Genomic DNA, 19,444 nt, shown 5'->3' with positions numbered 1-19,444 from the left:
TTCATCGATGGTCTAATGGCATTTATAACATTTTAGTCCACCATATTTATGGGCTCTCAAGATTCCAGGATTCCTTGATAGTGTCAAATTTATTTTATTAACTGTATCAGGTTGCCATGATATGGCAAAAAATGATAACAATTTCAATTTTTTTAGGTTTCAATTATCATATGGTCATAGCTAACAACATAAAGTAAATGTAAGTTGCGCATTTTGTAAGCTTTTTAAGTTTAAAACAAAAACTCTAAAGATAATATAACAATTAAGGGAAATTGAATTTAAATACAAGAATGATATGCGCTATTATTTAAATGTTACATTTTTGAAGAAATTTTTTCTGCTAACTGTTTGTACTTCAGATAAATATGTTTAATGATATTAAACTAATGAAATTACTATTTTTATAGCCGGCATTTATAGCCAGCACATTTTGCTATAAAATTTATTTCATCCGATTTACTGGGAACAGTTGTAAAAAAGTGATCAAGACACGCACCCTTCAATGGTTTTGATATCAGCTAATGTAAAATAGTTTTTAAAATTTATATACAACGTATTTACCAATTGGCGCCCTTAACTCTTAATTAAATAAAAGGAAATGAATGAATGAACTGAAAACTGAATTAAATTAAATTCATTTTAATGAAAACTGCACCATACTCAGTTCATTCTAAGGTAATTAAAAACCATCCATCTCTTGTATATGAATTTACCGACTCAGTGTTTTATTTATTTTGAGCTCGAATTCCGAGGGATTTATTTGCAAATTATATATTGTAAAATCCTTTAAGACATCGAAGATTTTTGTCCTCCTTCAATGGAAATAGTTGGCTGGGCAATCAGTTCCTCCGGCTTGCAAATATTGCGGCGTTGTGGTCCTGCATTATTTAGGTAGCGTTTCTTCACCGAATCGCTCCGCATTTTATGCACCTCGATCAGCAGTTGGACGATCGCTAGTACAACCAATAAGACAATCAGGTTTCGGATACCATATAATAAAGAACCTATTTGATTTAAATTGCTCATGATATCGTCATTATAAATATCCCACGAAATCAGCGACATTGTTTTATAATAACAAGCTTAATATAAGCATAAACTGAACCGGTGTCTTCCGAATTTGAAGTTGAACTGAAAAGCGAATAAAACTGCACCGCCACTTTATAAAAAAACCCAACAGATGATTGAATCATACACCCAGAAAAAAATCGGTTAAGATGATAAAATCTATTTCATTTATGAATTCGAAGTAATTTTATGTCAAACAACTTTATTTTCCAAAATTAAATATAGAAACTTATTTCTTTAATTTAAGCTCAATTTTGTTTGTAAAATTAGCTTAGTAAGTCAACATTTATATTGAAAAATGTTCAATTAAAAAAAAGGAATTAAGGTAATAATAAAAAAAAAGTTTTCAGGAAATTGTGTTTCTTAATTAGTATTCTTTTTGTAAGTGTTAAAGTGTCACAGCTATCCAATTTCGATATTTAAGCCAAAATTTTGTGCAAATGTTTGCATTTGACTCAGCAGCTTTTCAAGCGGTTGTTTTCATTGGATTGTGCATAATTCAGAGTTGCTATGCTTAGCTAATAACAAGTTGACAAAAGTCAATTCGAATAAATCAAACATTTATAGAAAAAAAAATAAAACAAAAATTAACAATCGTTTATAATTTCCTCGTAAGAAACTGAATTTCCATTCCATTAAAAAAAAAAGAGCCGGCTTCAATTAACATTGAACTTTAATACATATATAAATACAGGGCTATGTAATACAATACATATTGGGGATTAGCCTAGCGCGACGCGGATCCCTGAAGGCGGGATCAAAACGGGTGCAATCAGTCTTCATTAAATAATTACGGAAAATTTGTGGGGAATGCTCTAAGGTATCCGCTAAAGCCTAAAAAATAAATTGTGCTACGGAGATTTAGAAACGCAACTAGGCTGAAACTGTTTTTTAACATATGTGTTCGCTAGCATCTGGATTCTAGCTCTAGAAACGCAGCCGTTGCTGTCCCGGCGTCCGTTTTGGTGTGACTTCGTTGCCATTGGCGGTTTGGTGACGTTTCCTTGGTGTATAGTTGCTGCAAGTGGGTGTATCCAATAGTGGGAGAACGGGAACTACGGCATCTACGTTGGCCTCCTCTTGGGGTGCTTCCTCTGCCGGCTGAGGTGGCTGCTCCTGCGCCACCTGGCTGACTTCATCCTCCGCCTCCTCTTCCTCGGTATTTTCCTCTGTGAATAAAGTGCGACGCACACCGCGTCTGGTTGTGGGTGGCGGTGCCTCCTCAGCTTCGTCATCCGTGGTCGGATTACAGCGGCCAATAACACGTTGTCGCGCAGGAATACGGGATGGTTGTGGAAGCAAGCTCGATCGGTTGAGGCTTGTGGGACCCCGATCATACACAACCAGGCAGATCTCAATGCTGCGCACGTTTCGACCGGGCAGCTGGGTCCTGCGATAGCCCAAAGTCAGGTGGACCGTGCAGGATTCGCCCAGATCCAGACCGCCGTCACTGTGAGTGTTGTGGCTGCGGCTCTTCAACAGCCCAATGGCCTCCACATATTTGAGGGTGTGAAGGGCGTAGCTCGAGGCGCGAGGGGGCGTGACCAAAAGGACGGGGAACATCCGCTCAACCACCTCATCGTCGTCGCTCTCGGGACGCAAGTGCATGGTGGTGGAGCGTTCCCGCTCCTTCTGTTCGTACAGGCGACGACGGGCTCGATCGAAGGACCTGCCGAATCGCTCGCGCAGGATTATCTCTGTGGCAATGCTGGGGGCCGCCGCCTCATCGAATCGCTCGTGCATGTAGCGATTGGTCACCTGGGTCCTCAGGAATCCAGTGATGGCCGAGTCGCCGCGGACATTGCGGCTGCAGAAGCTCAGAATGCAGTCCTCGGCCAGATCGCGGCGCACGGTGCCATTGTCCACGCCAGCGACGAACTCATGGATCACCTCCAAAGGCGTCCCCTCTGAAAAATATGGAAAAAACCAAAGAGTTGCGATTCCTATTGATCATCTTCAACCAGCTGCAGCCCGTGGATATTCACTCACCCTGTCGTTCCGGTGAGCTCATTTCTTAGGTTGAAGATTAATAGACCTCCCGAGGGTGGCGATTTTAAGATTTCACTTAGAAAATTATAAATAATTTACAAAATATAACTCGTTTGGACGAAGTTGTTAATACAACGTTGTTTTGGTTAGTGAGAGATGGAGAAACGTCGATGCCAACGTCGGTGACATCGATGTTTTCAAAATATCGATGGTATCTATGTTCGGTGTTTTTCCATCTCTAACTAGTATCCAAGTTCTGACTCCAGTTCTTGCGCACTGTTAGCGATTCCAATCCAGTTCTAGATCACTGTTATTTTCGACACCATTTTTTGCGGGCAATTTAGCTTCCACTCCAAGTGTCACGCACTATTAACCCGATAAAAAATGCAATCGAACGCTTAAAGTAAATTTGTAAACTTGTTCAATAACAATTATAAACATTTTCTTCAAACATCTATAGGACATCGATGTTTACCGCCAAAAACATCGAAATTAATTAACATTTGTTAATTAGTGGAAATTGAACATCGATGCTAACTTCATCAATGTTTTTCCATCACTAAGGTTTAAATATATATACATATATCGCTTGCTAACAGAAATGTTAAAACGGTTCTGCTAACTGCGGTGTAAGTCACCGCTAACTATCGATAATCCTGGCGTCTCCACTCAGGGCTGCCAGATTAGCTATTTAGTTGCTAGATCTAGCAACTAAAGATAAAATTTGCATATTTTTTGCTATTAGCAACAAATCTAGGAACTTTTAATTTGAAAAATGGGAAAACAATGATGATATTAATAAACAAATTGATAAAATTCAATTTATAAAATTTTATAGAGGACACCAGAAAATTTTGGTCGGTGGTCTTAAATTACAAGGACGCTGCGAACAACAATCCATTTAAAACTTTTTCTGAATTTGCAATAAAAAATTCTTTCATAGCCATGGTCGAATGCTGAAGTAGAGCGTATCAAATAAATTTTGTGAAAAGCAAATTACGCAACGCTATGAGCCTAAAAACATTTAATGCGATATTGTATATAAGGTAAGTTATACATTTCAATAATTTAAATAATGATTGAAAATAATAAACTTCAAATATTTTAACAGGAATGGATTACAGAGACACGAAAAATGTTGCCATAGCTATGCTCTTCCGTACAAATACTTGCTCTTCCTTGAATACTTGAATGTGAAGCTGACGAATTTTTGATTATTATTATTATTATAAGAATTCTGTAATTAAGTTATAAATAATTGATAATATTCTGAAATTATGTTCCTTTTAATTTTATTTTATATTTTTATATTCATATTTGTATTTTTAATATTTGTTTTCTTTAAATATAAATGTATATACTATAATCATAATCATTAAGACACAGAAAACTTGTTATTTATTTGTATTTTAAATTTCTATATTTCCCTTAAAGATATGCATAATTAGTTTAAAAGTTAAATGTTATTGATTTTCAAACAATTTTTAGCAATTCCTAGCAACGTCTTTTTGCTAGAATCTTGCAATTTTTACTTGCGAGTTCCAGGCAGCACTGTCTCCGGTAAACGCTTTTAAACATTTGCGATCAGTATATATCGTAAGCATTCGATAGTTATAGTTGGTATATCTCCCGCCGCCGGATGACAAAGTTGAACAGCTGGTCACACTGCCACATTCGCATCAGCTGCCAAAAAAAACTAAAAAACCGCAAGGAAATCGTGCAAAATGTTCAAAAAGTACGTATAGCTTGGGGTTTTCGGCGGGATCAGACTAACCACGGCCTCCGGGTCTATTGATCCATCCAGATTCGAGGAGAAGGACAGCATTTCCAGCATCCAACAGCTGAAGTCGTCGGTGCAGAAGGGCATACGTGCCAAGTTGTTGGAGGCATATCCGAAGCTGGAGACCCACATCGATCTGATCCTGCCCAAAAAGGACTCGTACCGCATTGCCAAATGGTAGGACGACATCATCAGTTATCTGGCTCTATAACCCCATTGATCGCTATCAATTCCCGCAGCCATGACCACATCGAACTGCTGCTAAATGGAGCCGGCGAACAGGTGTTCTTCCGCCATCGCGATGGTCCTTGGATGCCCACCCTGCGGCTCCTGCACAAGTTCCCCTACTTCGTTACCATGCAGCAGGTGGACAAGGGCGCCATCCGGTTCGTCCTGAGCGGAGCGAACGTCATGTGTCCTGGCCTCACCTCTCCGGGCGCCTGCATGACCCCGGCGGACAAGAGTACCGTGGTGGCCATCATGGCCGAGGGCAAGGAGCACGCCCTGGCCATCGGACTGCTTACGCTATCCACGGAAGAAATGTGAGTGCCATTAACCCATTAGGAGGTATTCTGCAACTCAAAACATGGTCGTCGCTAGGGTCCTATTTCTGGTGCAGCTACCCATCCCCATAAATAGCATTTTTTTGCCTAGCTATCAGAAACAAAGCTTTTATAAACTGTATGCAAGGAAATATCCCTAAATCGTTAATAGTTTGTTGTGGCCTATCAAACGTTTGTGTTCATAATCTGCTTCTAGTCGAATCTAATAGAACAAATTCTTCATTCCCAACACGACTATACTTAAGGTCTATATTTTATTACAGTTTTTGTAACAAATTTAAATAATTATTTTATAAACCAGGTACTGGTCAGCTTCAACAAAGTTAAGTCAAATGGGTTTTTTTTATTTCAGTAAAAACGGATTTAGAATAGTTACCATTTTATTTAAAAAAAGAGCGAGATTCGCTCTCCATAAAAAAGTTAAAATAAATATATGCTCTTCATTACCTACATATCTAAGACCATTACCTACGTCAAAGACGCCAAGTTTCTTATTACAATTGTCGACTGCATATTTCCTATATTTAAATAATAGGTGAACCCACATTTCTCTCCCCATTTCTATAGTCTGGCGAAGAACAAGGGCATCGGCATCGAGACGTACCACTTCCTCAACGACGGCCTGTGGAAGTCGAAGCCCGTGAAGTAGGCGAAATAGGAATCTGCACATGCACTTTTTAGTCTTCTATGTCATGAGAGCAAAGAATGGTTTTTGATATATGCAACTGAATCCTGTTTATTATTTTTTTCTCTCCTAATTTTACTCTGCCAGTTAAACTATTTAAATCAATGCGAAATATAATTAATGGCATTTAAATCAAACAGAGAGAGAAAAGAGAAAGAGAGAGCTGGAAAGAAGAAAACCACCTGTAGAAATGGTCCAGGTGAACTATGATTTGAACCCCTATTTGGGCAGGTCCAACAAATTATTTGGAAAGTTAATGGTTTGGCAGTGTCCCTTCTGTTCGAGTAAACAGTAAACTGGATACCTATAACTCCTTTTGTTTATTGATTTGTCGAGAAATCACTAAAATTAAGCCTGCAGCTTAGAGTTTTGCCAGGGCTGCAGACAATTTCTAGGAACATCTCAAGGTTAATGCTAAATATGAGGTACTTGTAAACTAAATCACCCATTTTAAACACTGAGTTGTATAGATAAGGATATGGGGGAAATTTTATAACATGAAAAAATGTGTATAAAAAAAAAGAGCTTTATACCTAAATGTTTAGTTTTTAGTTGTTTTGTTTCAAAATCAAGGAAATAAAGCTTCGCAAAACGTAACACTAAGATATTTTTTTTTGGTTTGGGTTTTGTTTCTTTGTCAGCCCAAATTATTAAAAATCATAGCATACTTTCTGGTAAAGACCGCAAGTGAGTGTAATATTTGTCCGAACGATACGAAATTTGGTACGTGGGTGGAAATTTAAAAAGCAGATCTAAATGGTCAATCTTTTAGAATCTAGCAGCCTCCCTGGTTTTCTCTTCAGTTTTCAGCTGGGCGATAAACGGTACAATCGGATCAGCTGATTTGCAGACATGCGCAATCCTGTCGCCTAACGGTACTCCATGCGCACTCCGCCGTTAATGGAGAAAGTGCTTTCCTTTCGCGTCACACAGCATTTGTCGCATCCAACGACAAGTGCAGCGCATTTTCCCCCGGAAAAAAACGAAAAAGCGGTGGAAAAACAGCAGGAAAAACCACAAGTGGTGGCTGCTTAACCGTTACCAAGCATTATGGCCATATTCGAAAGTAAAAATGGTAATACCCGATGAGTAATCACAGTGAAAAGTATTGAGCAGTGCTGCAAACATTTCTTAACATATGGATTTAATTGAAAATGAACCGTTGCAGTGCTTGCTGCATTGTTCGCTTGTGTATGTGTGTGTGTAAAAGTGGGAAAAAGTTTTTCAAGGAAAACGGATACACACTGTTTGAACTTTCCGAAGGTGCACAATTGCAATGTGTGTGCAAAAAGTTTTTTGAAAAGTGCAAAAGTGACGTGACGCGAAAACACGACATATACAAGCTTACAAACTTTTCGACATGTGTGTGCGTGGGTGAATACATATGGCGGCAACATAACACATACGTCTACAAAACATCCTTCCTTTACACTTACTATATTATTATATCCTTTGTATGTATTGATTTTACTACCATTTTTTAGGCGCTAATTGAGTTGTTGTTATTTGCAATGGTGGCCTGAAGCAGCAACAACAAAGCACCCACACCAGCAAAAAGGACTTTTGGCCCACACACACGCACTTGTAAAAGGAGAGTGTTAGAAAGAAAGCGGCAATATGGAGGACCTCTTTTTACTGGTTATCAAGGAGTCAACTGGAACTAAACATAATGCACTGCGACAAACGGCGCAAATCGCATACGGTAAGTTTTTTTTGTTTGCCATATGTGTGAATTACATTTACCGTTAACAAGAGAAAGTAAGAAAGAGCTAGGAAGAGGGAGAGAGCAGCTCCATTTCCTTACTTCCCTTCTCGCTTTCTCATCTCCGTTGTAGGTTTCATTGTGGCCTGGCCAAACGTTGTTGTTTACCGTTAGTTGCTACGTCCTTTGTGCAAATACCCTGCCATTTCCCAGTGCTGCATTTCGGCATTGTTGAGTTCCCAATTAAGTTAAAACAAATACATCACTGGAAATTTGTTTGTTTTATTTTTCACTGCTTCTTATTTTCTTTAAAACGAAATTGAAGCTTATATTTAATCTAACAGGATGCTCTTTACTCTTCCAAATGTAATTGTTAAAGTTACAAAAGTTCATGTGCATTTTTTTAATTTCTTTCTTTAATTTGCTTTCATAGTTAAAATAACATAGGAAGGTAAATTTTATATAAATATCTGTTATAATTTGTTTAAAAATCCTAACCATTCATAAGTAGCACCTATGTAGTTGTCCTGAAATCATATAAAAGTCTATATAAATTCTATTGGAATTTGATTGAATATAATTTCGTAGCCCCCGAAAAAGCTGCATATTTTTTGCAGAGCATTTCAACTGTGGGACACGGCTGAATATTTTCTTTGTTTCCCTTTGATTTTCCGACTCTTCAGCTGGCTTTTGTGTTTTTCTGCGTTGGCGTTGCAGGAAAGTAGGCAACGATTTGCGGGCGGAAAAATGTGGGAATTCCCGCATATCCGTTCGCCTTATCGGGACTGATTTTACTGCCTGCATTAGTTACATACTTGCGTGCCTATAGCGATAACCGTTAATCGCGGCGACTTACCACTAATTCCGGCCGTAGCTTTTCGCACACAAAGGGAATATCATAAAAAAATAACAATGTAATACATATATTATTTATTGGTTTTATAAATGACTATCCTGTAAAATATTCTGCAAATAGATTAAGTGTCTATATGCAGACGATAAGGATATTGTTTAGATATTTTTATACATTAAAAAAAGGTATCTTACTATTGATTTAAAATCATATAATTGAGTAGAAAATGGAAATATTAGGATATTAAATTGATATTAAAAAAACCTATGGAAAATAAATTCCTTCTTATGGATTTAACTACAAAATAATATACTGAGATGAAAAATAAGTTTTATATATGTAACTATATCAAACAGATTTAACACATACTAATAAGAAAACCAATTAATGAGGTCCTCATTTTGTTCTCCCATCCAGACAAACTCTACCGCCAGCATGGAATCCATCGGGATCCGTCGCACGAGCTACGCTCCGTTTGCTTTACCGCCCTGCAGATGGCGCTGGACACGAAGCGGCCCAAGTTCATCACGATGGGACTCAACGGGCTCCATGTAAGTGCACCGTCCGGAAACGGCGATTATCGGGAGGGGTAATGGTAATGGGGGCAACAATGGCCATAACAACCACTGACACACATTTTCCGGCCGGAACTTCCGGCGCACAAAGCGGATTTATCATTCCGTGTGCACACACTGGCCAAAGGACATGGGAAATGGGATTCGGAACATGGGACATGGCATATGGCAGATGTGGGACATTGGGGCCATTTGTGGGCACTGGGCGGAATCGCCTAATTGCTGGGAGTCCTTGGGGGTCGGAAGTGACTTTTGTTTATGACTGCTTAACAATATGGTAATCAATAATTCCGGATTTGGTCCTGCACTTTGCTGTTTGGCCTTTTGCTCTGGCTATTTTTATACCATCGCCCTCTACTCGTCCAAAGAAAAAATGAAAAATCAAGGATAAAATGTTACTGAAAGGAAACCTGATTTATATTACATCCTTGATCTTTTATTTTTTCTTTTCGAAGGTTTAGTTATGTTAACATTGATTTGGTTTTATATATTTATACCTAATATATGTTTGTTTATACATTTGATTAAACGCAGCTTTTCATGTGTTTATTTTTTATAATCTATTTAATACCCTTCCATATTCCTGATTATCTTATATCTAACATATTGTTCTTACATTTTCCATTCATTTAAGGTATTATTCCGCTCCCTTAACTTAACTTAATTTTAGTAATTACTCCACTTATAATGTCCATATTGTCAGACAACCTCTGCTAATCCAAATTAATCCCGTTTTGCCATCCCAACAGCGCGTCATCAAGGACGAGCGCTTCTACATCGGCCTTGAGCCAGAGGACGATTCCGTGTGGCTGCCATCGCAGCTGCTGAGGGCCACCAACGGCATCCTGCCGTCGACGAGCAGCGAGGACACGGTGGTCAATGTGCTGCGCCTCTTCCTGGCGATGGCCTGCTCCCCCGCCTGCACTCTGAACGGCCGCCTGCTCATCGAGATCCTGTCCAGATGCGGCGAGTGCTGGGAGATGGGCTCGCGGGCCACCAAGGCCGCGTCCTTGGCCGCCGCCTCCCAGTGCCTGCGCACCTTCTGCGCGTTCCTCATCGAGGAGGCCGAGGAGGTGAAGAAGACGGCGCCCGCCGGCCTGATGACGCAGACCCAGGCATCCGCCGTCTACAACGAGGTCATCCCGGTGATGCAGTGGCTCTGCAGCCGACTGGTGGAGCCCAATGTGAATGCCTCGCCGAATAAGAAGTGCGAGAACCACAGCTCGCTGTATCTCACCGAATGCATCCTCACTTTGAGCTCAGCCCTGCCCCGGAATGTCCATGCCAATCCGCACTTCACCTCGTTTCTCTGGCAGAAGTTCTGTCCCACTTTGGCGGCGGCACTGGGTTCACCCGGCAGGATCAACCTGGACAAGAAGTTCACCTACAAGTGAGTGTGAACTTTTCAAATCATTTAAAATGGTTTCCAGTTCAGCGGACTGTATACTTGAAAACATCTTAATACGTGGTTTAAAGACTTTTTTAATACATTTAATATGTTTTAACCCTAATAATTTATATTTCTTTTAGGGACGCCCTACACATGATAGAGAACGAGGCACGTGGCTTCTTCACGGGTCCAGGCTTGGATGGTCCGCAGGCCCGTTGCGTCTACTTGACGGCCATCCAGTTACTCCGGATCGCCGGAGCCCATGGCTCCCTGCGTCCCATGCTGGAGGCCCTATTCCACCGGATGCTCCTGCTGCCGGCTCCCCAAAATCGCACAGAGCCACTCCGCTGCGTAAGGGAGATCTTCAAGAGCCCGGAGCGACTGATCGATCTGGCCGTGATTCTATATGTGGACAAGAACACCGCCCAGGGATGCAGCGATGAGATGGCGTTGTTCCGGCTGTGAGTTCATAGTTAATTATTTTCCATATCGATGTTTGAGAAATGCATAAGCTTGACGAAACAAATTAATTCGGGGATGGATGGTTAAAATCATTAGCTGTACTGACATTATTTTCTCTGTCCGTCTTAGTTTATCAAAGTTAAAACGAAAAAACTTCTGAAAAATGTGTTTTACTTTGTCAAATCCTCAAAATCCTCTTGAAAAATGTGACATATTTTGTAAAATTCTTTAAAACGCAAAAACAAATAAAAATCTTTGAAATTAGAGCTTGAAGGTTAAAGTGTCATAAAATGAACCTATTATTTTCAATTTAATGTGATTATAAAGATCTTCACTAGATATTACAAAAGTATTGTTAATTGTTATCGCTTTGTAGTATGTTTAATTATTTGGATGCTTTAGAGGAATGCCATTATCCTATCATTAGTTTATAATATATATATTTTATAATATTTATTTGTATTATCTCACAGCTTGGTGGACGCCATGGAGGAGTGCGCCTATGGAGCCAGCGGCGTGGGCTCAGCCACGGAGGCCAGTCTGCAGGCCAGTGTGGAGTGCATGGTGGCCCTGCTGGACAGCCTGCAGGTGCTGTGCAGCGGCGAGCTGACCGAGTCGATGATCAGCGACCAGATCGTGCAGGTGGTGAACGGGCGGCACGACCTGCTCAAGGACGCGGACTACTCCGGGCCACTGACCTACCAGAGCATGGCCCGTCTGCCGGCTCCCTATCGCGATGCCATCGTGGAGTTCCGGCAGAACGTGTTCGAGACCTCGTCAGGATCGGAGAGCGAGGGCGAGCCCCCGCACGAGCAGGATGCGGCCTCCAATGGCTCGGGGACACCGAGGGACCCGAGGACGACGACCCCAGCAGTTCCAGCGACGAGACGTCGCGCGTGGAGAACCGCTGGCCCTACTCGCACCTGGAGGCCCCCGTGATGCCCATTCGGACCGACAGCGACAATGATCGGCAGCATGCCCGGGACTTTGCCCGGGCCTTGAGGCAGGATCTGGTGCCGAAGCTGCTGCGTCTGCGCAGCTGCGTGGAACTGGACGAGGCGATGCAGGAGTTCGCCTCGGCCGTCTGCCAGGAGAACAGCATGAACTTCTCGGACTTCGACTACAACCTGACGGCCATCAATGCGGACGGGATCTACCTGGCCATCTACTCCTCGCTGCTGCTCAGCCTGCAGCTGATGCGGGCCGGCTACTACGAGCAGGTGGCCCAGGGCATGTCCCACAAGGACATCCTGGTGCCCATGTCGGAGCAGCAGTTCGTTACCTCCGTGCAGAATACGGGCGTTCTCGTCTATCTCTCCTCGCCGTGGCTGTGCGAGCTCTACCAGTCGGTGACCGTGTGCAATATCCTCGACGCCATGCCGCGCCAACAGCTGGAGGGGATGGGTCCGCGCTGCGCCCTCGTGGACATGCTGTGCGATGCCGGAGGACTGGGCGCCACCCAGATGCTCTCCGAGTGGCAGCGCCTGCAGACGGCGAATGTGAAGCACAAGGAGGAGGAGCAGCTGCACGACAAGCGCAGGGAGGCGGCCAAGAAGCTGTGCCGCCGCTTGCTCACCTGCTGCTGGGACTCGATGGTCATCGTGCTGAGTTCGGGGCTGGGGGATCTGCAGACCAGTTCCGCCTCCAACAAACTGGTGGCCCTGTCCAAGCGAACACTGAGGGTTAAGGCCAAGGCGAATAAGTCGAATGGAGAGGCCCTGTATGCCATGTGCCTGGATGGGTTGCATTCGGTAAGGACTTAAAATAATAAGTACTAATTCTGTTCTAATACCAGACTTTCTTTATCACCAGGCCGCCACGCTCAGCAACAGCTTGAATCTGCAGCATTTGGCCGGGAAGATTCTCAACCTGCTGGCTTCCAATGTCTGCCAGACCTCCGGGCCCCGCATCTCCGCCAGTCAGGCCATGTCCATGGACGTGGTGCTGACCGGTGGCCTGAATCTGGGGAGCTACAGTGCCGACTGCTGGCCAAGCATCTTCGCCGTGTGCCGGCATGTCAGCCAGCTGGAGCACGAGATCTTCAGCATGCAGAACCCGGCCATTTCCGCCTCGCCGGGCAGCAGTCGCCGGGATCTGGAGACGGGCGAGAAGCTGAGTAACGGCAATGCCCAAGACAAGCTCAATCTCTCCTCCATACCCATCGATGACGATGAGACTTGGTAGGGAGATCTATTTCCTATTATTAACACCCAAATGCTGATCCAATTACCCTCCTTAGTGTGGACGTGTACAGCTTCCTGCAGGCACCGATGCAGAGTCCCAACACGAACATCACCTCCATCCTGAAGGTCTACTCGGGAACCAACGAGACGGTGCTCCTCAGTCAGAGCGACACCTCCAAGGTGCTCTGCGCCCTGTCCCACCAGGCGGAGAACCTCTTTGGAGACGCCGCCGAAAGGCTCAGTCTGCCCTCGCTGTGCCAGTTCCTCAAGCACTTGTGCCGCGCCTCCAGGGAGCAGCTCTACAAGAGCCAGGTGGCGCGCAAGGGCAGCCGCATCTGGTGGCCCAGCAAGGGCTGGAAGAAGCTGGACTCGCTGCCCATGTCCCTGCTCCTCCACCGGATCGGAGATGTCACGCTCAAGGTGTTTCGCAGCTCGCGCCCGCTGCTGCACGTGCTCAAGGTCTGGGCCATCACAGGACCGCATCTGATGGATGTAAGTGCCTTAAAACTCATCGCATTTCATATTCTCGTTTTCCTTTATAGTCGTTTTATTTTGTTATGCCTGATGGATATAAAATCTTTATAAAATAGCCAAAGATTATTTTATTTCTATAAAAAAGATATTTTGGCGCATACTCAAAAGCATTGTGCTATTGCTTAAAAAAAAATCTCATTTAAACATAAAAACACACATGCTCAGATGTTTAAAACTAAAACCAATGCTAATTTTATTGGTGTTTTGTAGTGACCATAAAACTCACTGCCATTAAAGCTCCCAATTTACCTTTAAAATTGGGTAATAGAATGTTTTAAACCTTTTTTTTTTGTGAACTTTTATATTTGTTTCTTTCATTACTCTTCATACTTCTTTAGTTATAATGTTGTATTATTCCCTATCCTTTGTGGCACCTAACTAACTATCGAAATCCCATACTTAAATCATTTGCAATTTGAAGGCCGCCTGCCACCGCGACCGTATGATCTCGAAGCGGGCGATCGAGTACATCCACGACATAATTACCGCCCTTCTGGTGGAGCAGTCGGAGCTGCCGTACTTCCACTTCAACGAGGCGCTGCTGAAGCCGTTCGAGAATCTGCTGAGCATGGACACGGACGTGGACGTGCAGGACCAGATTGTGGCCTGTCTGTACGAGGTGGTGGAGGCGCATCGCACGGAGATCCGCTCCGGGTGGCGACCTCTGTTCGGAACCCTTCGGAATGCCCGCAGCCGGATGCTGAACATGAGCAACATCATCGACATCTTCCGCGTCTTCCTCGACTCGGACAACACGCTGGTGTTCGCCAACGCGGGACTGGACTGCATCCTGTGCCTGCTCTCCTACCTGGAGATCTCCGGCGGGGGGAATAACAATGCCTGCTCCGGTGGAGGTGGAACTGCAGCTGGAGGAACGGGATCGAGTGGCGCGGGTGGACAACAGGAGGAGGACAACACTTTTAGACCGACGGACTTCCTCCACGAGACCCTGCGGTTCCTGGAGCGCTGCTCTAGCATCCTGGGCTTCATGCACAGCATGCCGAAGTGCCCCAACTTCCACTCGACGTACAAGATCAAGGGCATCTCCTACACGCACATCATCGACGCGAACATACCCAGTTCGATGGAGAACTTCACGTACTTCGGGAACGACTATCTGCAGACGCGGAACGAGCAGTACATGATCTCCTACCGATCGCTGCACATCGACAAGGACACCATCGTCAAGATCGACGAGATGGACAAGCCGTCGGGGGTGCTCAAAGTGTGGTTCCTGCTGCTCGACGGACTGACCAACTCGCTGATCGTCTGCCCCTACTCCCACCAGGCGCCCATCCTGCAGACGATCTTCAAGCTGTTCAAGAACCTGCTCGCCAGCCCGGGCATCGACTTCGGTTTCTATTGCATCAACCACCTGCTGGTGCCGATGATCCAGGACTGGCTGCGGTACATCAACAAGACGGGCTCCTCCTGGCAGCTGGTGGAGAAGAACTTCAAGCACTGCTGCTGCATGACCACCGACCTGGTGGTGGAGTTCATCGAGAAGTCGGTGCCGGAGCAGCGACGTCTGGGGGCGGGCACCAAGACGCGATTGGCGCAGATAGTCCACCCGGCGGACAACCTACTGTACTCCAAGCTGAAGTTTGTAACGGAGAGGATTGAGCGGGAGCAGCAGCAGCAGCAGCAGCAGTCGCTGCCTGTCCAGGATCAGGGATGTGGCTACAGCCAGCAGTACGACAGCAGTTCCAGCTCCGCCAGCGAGGAGCAGCAGAAGAACGGGGGAGGAGGAGGCGGAGGAGCAGGTGGCGGATCTAATCTTATCGAATCACCCACCAAGATCTCGGGCTCGGCCACGCTGGCCCTGAAGCAGCTGCTCCTGGTCCTCATCGAGTGTGCTGCCCAGTCGCAGGAGGCGATTGCCAGGATCTCGGTGTCCTGCCTCAAGCACGTGATCCTCTCCACCGGCATGCTCTTCAACGAGTCCCAGTGGATGATCGCCTGCTCGGCCATCCATCGCGCCTGCACCGTAACGATTGCCCCACTGCGTCAGCTCTCGTTTGCCTTCCATGAGAAATCCAACAGCTTCTACGGCGATTGTGCCAACGTGAAGGTGGCCGCCCGGCGGGACAGCAGCCTCGAGGAGCTGGCCAGGATCTACGCGCTGGCGCAGCAGGTCTTCCTCTCGGACAATCAGCGGGAACCGGGCCAGAATCAGGCGCCCACGCCCAGTGCCTCGCAGTGCAAGTTGTCCGACGACAGGAGCTACTCCTTCCTCCTGTACCCACTGAACAACGGCTTCAACTCGAACCTGGACAACTTTGTGATCCGGATTCCGTTCAAGAACCTGGTGGTGGGCCTGCTGGCCAACCAGATGCTGCTCCAGCTGGTGGCCAAGCTGCTGCTGTCGCGCTTGAAGTGTGTGCCCCAGGCGGTGTCCACCTGCATCTTCGACAACTATGCCGCTTCGGCGGCCTCGCCCAGTCACGACTACGACCTGGACTTCCGCTCCAAGGAGATCCTGCTGCGCTGCGTCAAGCAGTACCTGATGTCCGCCCTGGAGTTCGACTCGCGACCCGGCCTCAAGTTCCTCATGCAGAAGGTGTCGAACATTGAGTACGCGGCGAATCTGTACAAGCAGATGACCTCCTCGTGGATGATCTACTACATTGCGCTGGTGGACTCGCATCTCAACGACATTGTGGTGTACAATCTGGGTCCGGAGGACCTCAACTTCATCCTGGAGTCCTGCTCCCGCCTGAATACCACCACTGTGAAGAAGAAGGAGAACTTTGTGAGGTATCTGTTCTGTCTGCAGGACGCCTGGAATCTGGTGTGCGAGCTCTACCTGAGTAACTCTGCCCTCCATGAGATCGAGAGTGGATCGGGCAAGCTGCGCCAGAAGCCACCGCAATTGCACCACCATGCGCAGAGCAAACCCATGTGCATCTCACTAAATGGCAACGGAGATGCCGAGATGACGGATACGGGTTCCGGATCGGGTTCGGGATCCGGTTCCGGGAGCAGCACCTCGCCCAGCAAGTGCGTCCAGCTGCAGGAGGAGGAGAACGTGACCATGACCACGCTGATCAGCGAGTTCCAACCGAAGTGCCGGAGCAATCCGTTCGACACCAATCGGCAGGCCAAGTCCTCGGAGGCGGAGTCCATCTCCCCGGAAATCGAACAGCAGCGGGCCAGCAGCATCCTGAAGGACTCCAACTACAAGAGGGCCGCCTTGGCCCAGCTGGTGGTCGCCTCCATGGAGCTACTGCGTTCGCTGCCCGGCGAGGCCGAGGAGAACCTCAAGCTCCTGATGACCCCGACCATTCGCGAGGCCTTCCGCCTCGTCCAGCTGCAGGGCAACGAGCTGAAGGTCAACCAGTTTTAGGCCATGCTTGTTGAGTTTTATTTTGATCTGTAGGCGCAGCCCCTGCCCCTACCGAAGGATCCTTCCTCCCCCTTCCAGAAGTCCCGCAAAAGTAATCCCGATCCCGCTCCTGCTCCTGAATGGCTAACTTACAGCTACGTCTGCATCTCATGCTCTCTCTGTCTCACTCTATATATCTGTCTCTCTCTGTCAGTGGAAGGTTATTGCTTCAGTGCGGCCAACGAATATATATCGAATATAACGCGAATAGATCAAATGATAAAGCCTAAAAATGTGTGAATGTAGCCTATGTCGTCGTATAATCATATCTAATTATGGTGTCTAAATGAATTTCCTTCGAAAACTTTATGTAATGCCTGTACTTCATGACCTAAGATTGTTTCAATCGAAAACTTGCTATCAGTATTATCTTCTTAGATGAAAGAACATTTTTCTAAGTAAAATATTCGTAAAATGTATTAATAATTAACTAATGGAACAGGTACTACAATATATAATCAGACACATCAAAGTTGTAATTTTTAGAAAATATCAAGATATATTTAAGCAGCTTGTAACGACGTTCTTAATTCATTTGTTTCTATAAATTCTACAATATTGTCAGGTTTTGTTTATTTAAGTCGTTGTTTTATGAAGTATTCCAAAACTAAGAGTTATAATAACTTGTATGCTTTACATGCAACGTTGGCCACACTGCACGCAGACCCTCTAGCTGTCCCTCTCTCTCTCGCCGGCAGTCCCCAGCACAGCAGGCAAAACCATTTCAAAGTAAAAGCTCAACATGCCAGCACAAAAAAGCAAAACTATCGAAAGTACAACAAGAACAATGTTGCAAGGATATCAGTTATATAGGATGTCATCTTGCGATTAGAGGATGATGATGATGAAGATGACGAAGAAGCGTAGACAACGTAGTCCTGTACATTAAATTTAGTCAAGACTTTCTCACACTTAGCCCCTGCACCGCCCCCTGCCCCCCGCTCCCTTCTTCCCTCTAGCCTCAAAAACCACGCCCCCTATCCCAGCACTTTTCGACTTCGAATATTGTAAAGATGTATCAGCGAGCACCTGCCCCGCCCTAAAAATCAGTATATTATATAAATCAGTATATATATATATATATATATTTATAAATTAAGAGTGTAAACTTATAGCGAATGTTAACTAACACAAAATCAGTGCCGCCCATTAATCCACGATTACCACCATTAAAGATTAGATCACACAAGCATACACATAGAGCCTATACTAAAAACATATGTGTGTCCAGTAGTCCCGCGCTGCCTTTAAAAAATACTTGCATACTTTTGTACCAGTGTGCGTACCTAAAAAAGAGAAAAAATATGGAAAATATCGAAAGCAAAATAACCGAAACAAATTCTAGCCACCTTGCTGCACTATCGAAGCTTATTAGCCTACATTTTCACGCCCCCACACACACACACACACATATACACATGCATACCACATAATATCAGGGATCAGAAAAGAAAATGGGGAATATTGAAAAAACTCTAGATTCTCCTGTCTCTGTCCCACCATCGATTTGCCCGCGCTCCCAGCTAATAGCTATAGCGATAAAGATAACGATACCGATACCTACAGTTATATGCCTATATAAAGATCTAAAGAGTTATATATTGTACTTATATGTATTATAGTTGCCACTTGGGTATAAATGTTGTAAATGTCTAACAAAGGAAACATTTTTATATGTGAAAACTATTAGCAACAGCGCTACAAATCTATACTATAAATATAATTATATACACATATACATTTATTTTCGCTTCGTCGTATACAGTATACAGTATATAATATATATAATATATAGAGAACTATGTACTTGTGTTATTTACTTGCCCATCAACTCTCTCAATCTATCTCTCTCTATTGACTTGTATGTGTAAGTGCGAAGAGTGCAGTTGCAGAGGCCCCGCAGAAAGTGTAGGAAGAAAAGATCGCGATCGCGCTAGGCTAGTACTAAAACTCTCCAAGAGTGCATTTGTAACATGAATGAGAATAAACGATTCCACAATGCTTTCGCAACTTTACTAAACAATCGTAATACGTCTTTGTTTTAATGCTGAATTCAAAATGGAGCGCTAAAAAATGGTAGCTTTGGGAGATAACAGTATCTGCAGCGTTGCCAGATCACCAATCAATGGTGATCCCGATCGTTTATTGTGCATATGTATTTTGAAATGTAACAACAGACAAAACTTTTGTTTTTAAATTTTAAAAATATTCTTTCAGGAAAATGATTTTGTTAATGATTGCAGTTTTAAATAATATAAATGTAGTTTATTACGAA

At 44.4% G+C, this 19,444-nt stretch overlaps 3 protein-coding genes across 3 annotated transcripts; 2 read left to right on the top strand and 1 right to left on the bottom strand.

Annotated features, from left to right (window-relative positions):
* Window positions 1-1,723: 1,723 nt before the first annotated feature.
* On the bottom strand, window positions 1,724-3,232 carry LOC108042795 (cell cycle negative regulator roughex). The gene is made up of 2 exons (XM_017121247.2): window positions 3,058-3,232; window positions 1,724-2,975 (listed from the first exon to the last, which is right to left on the bottom strand). The coding sequence occupies exons 1-2, from the start codon at window positions 3,077-3,079 to the stop codon at window positions 1,996-1,998; spliced, it is 1,002 nt and encodes a 333-aa protein (XP_016976736.1). The 5' UTR covers window positions 3,080-3,232; the 3' UTR covers window positions 1,724-1,995.
* Window positions 3,233-4,700: 1,468 nt separating this feature from the next.
* On the top strand, window positions 4,701-6,130 carry LOC108042782 (malignant T-cell-amplified sequence 1 homolog). Its single transcript, XM_017121230.1, has 4 exons — window positions 4,701-4,792; window positions 4,862-5,014; window positions 5,077-5,379; window positions 5,968-6,130. Exons 1-4 carry the CDS (start codon window positions 4,782-4,784, stop codon window positions 6,047-6,049), a joined length of 549 nt encoding a protein of 182 aa, XP_016976719.1. The 5' UTR covers window positions 4,701-4,781; the 3' UTR covers window positions 6,050-6,130.
* A 610-nt stretch (window positions 6,131-6,740) lies between these two features.
* LOC108042781 (brefeldin A-inhibited guanine nucleotide-exchange protein 3) lies at window positions 6,741-19,184 on the top strand. Its single transcript, XM_017121229.2, is given in 10 exon segments — window positions 6,741-7,160; window positions 7,570-7,787; window positions 9,058-9,191; window positions 9,965-10,605; window positions 10,746-11,066; window positions 11,541-11,899; window positions 11,902-12,818; window positions 12,880-13,247; window positions 13,307-13,742; window positions 14,206-19,184. Coding segments are annotated over 9 exon segments (6,186 nt in total). The 5' UTR covers window positions 6,741-7,160; window positions 7,570-7,702; the 3' UTR covers window positions 17,131-19,184.
* The last annotated feature ends 260 nt before the right edge of the window (window positions 19,185-19,444 follow it).

Source organism: Drosophila rhopaloa, unplaced genomic scaffold, assembly GCF_018152115.1.
Source record: "Drosophila rhopaloa isolate 14029-0021.01 unplaced genomic scaffold, ASM1815211v1 contig_3, whole genome shotgun sequence".
In the NCBI taxonomy this organism is placed as follows: domain Eukaryota; kingdom Metazoa; phylum Arthropoda; class Insecta; order Diptera; family Drosophilidae; genus Drosophila; species Drosophila rhopaloa.
Note: the sequence above shows the minus strand (reverse complement) of the source record. Positions and strands in the feature narration are given on the sequence as shown.

Bases quoted from the DNA above. Each gene is read 5' to 3' on its own strand.
- LOC108042795 (XM_017121247.2), bottom strand. From the start codon at position 3,079: ATGAGCTCACCGGAACGACAGG. The intron at 2,976-3,057 runs GTGAGTGAATAT...CATATTTTTCAG, and splicing joins GAGCTCACCGGAACGACAGG to AGGGGACGCCTTTGGAGGTG.
- LOC108042782 (XM_017121230.1), top strand. The intron at 5,015-5,076 runs GTAGGACGACAT...CAATTCCCGCAG, and splicing joins TCGTACCGCATTGCCAAATG to CCATGACCACATCGAACTGC. The intron at 5,380-5,967 runs GTGAGTGCCATT...CCATTTCTATAG, and splicing joins ACGCTATCCACGGAAGAAAT to TCTGGCGAAGAACAAGGGCA.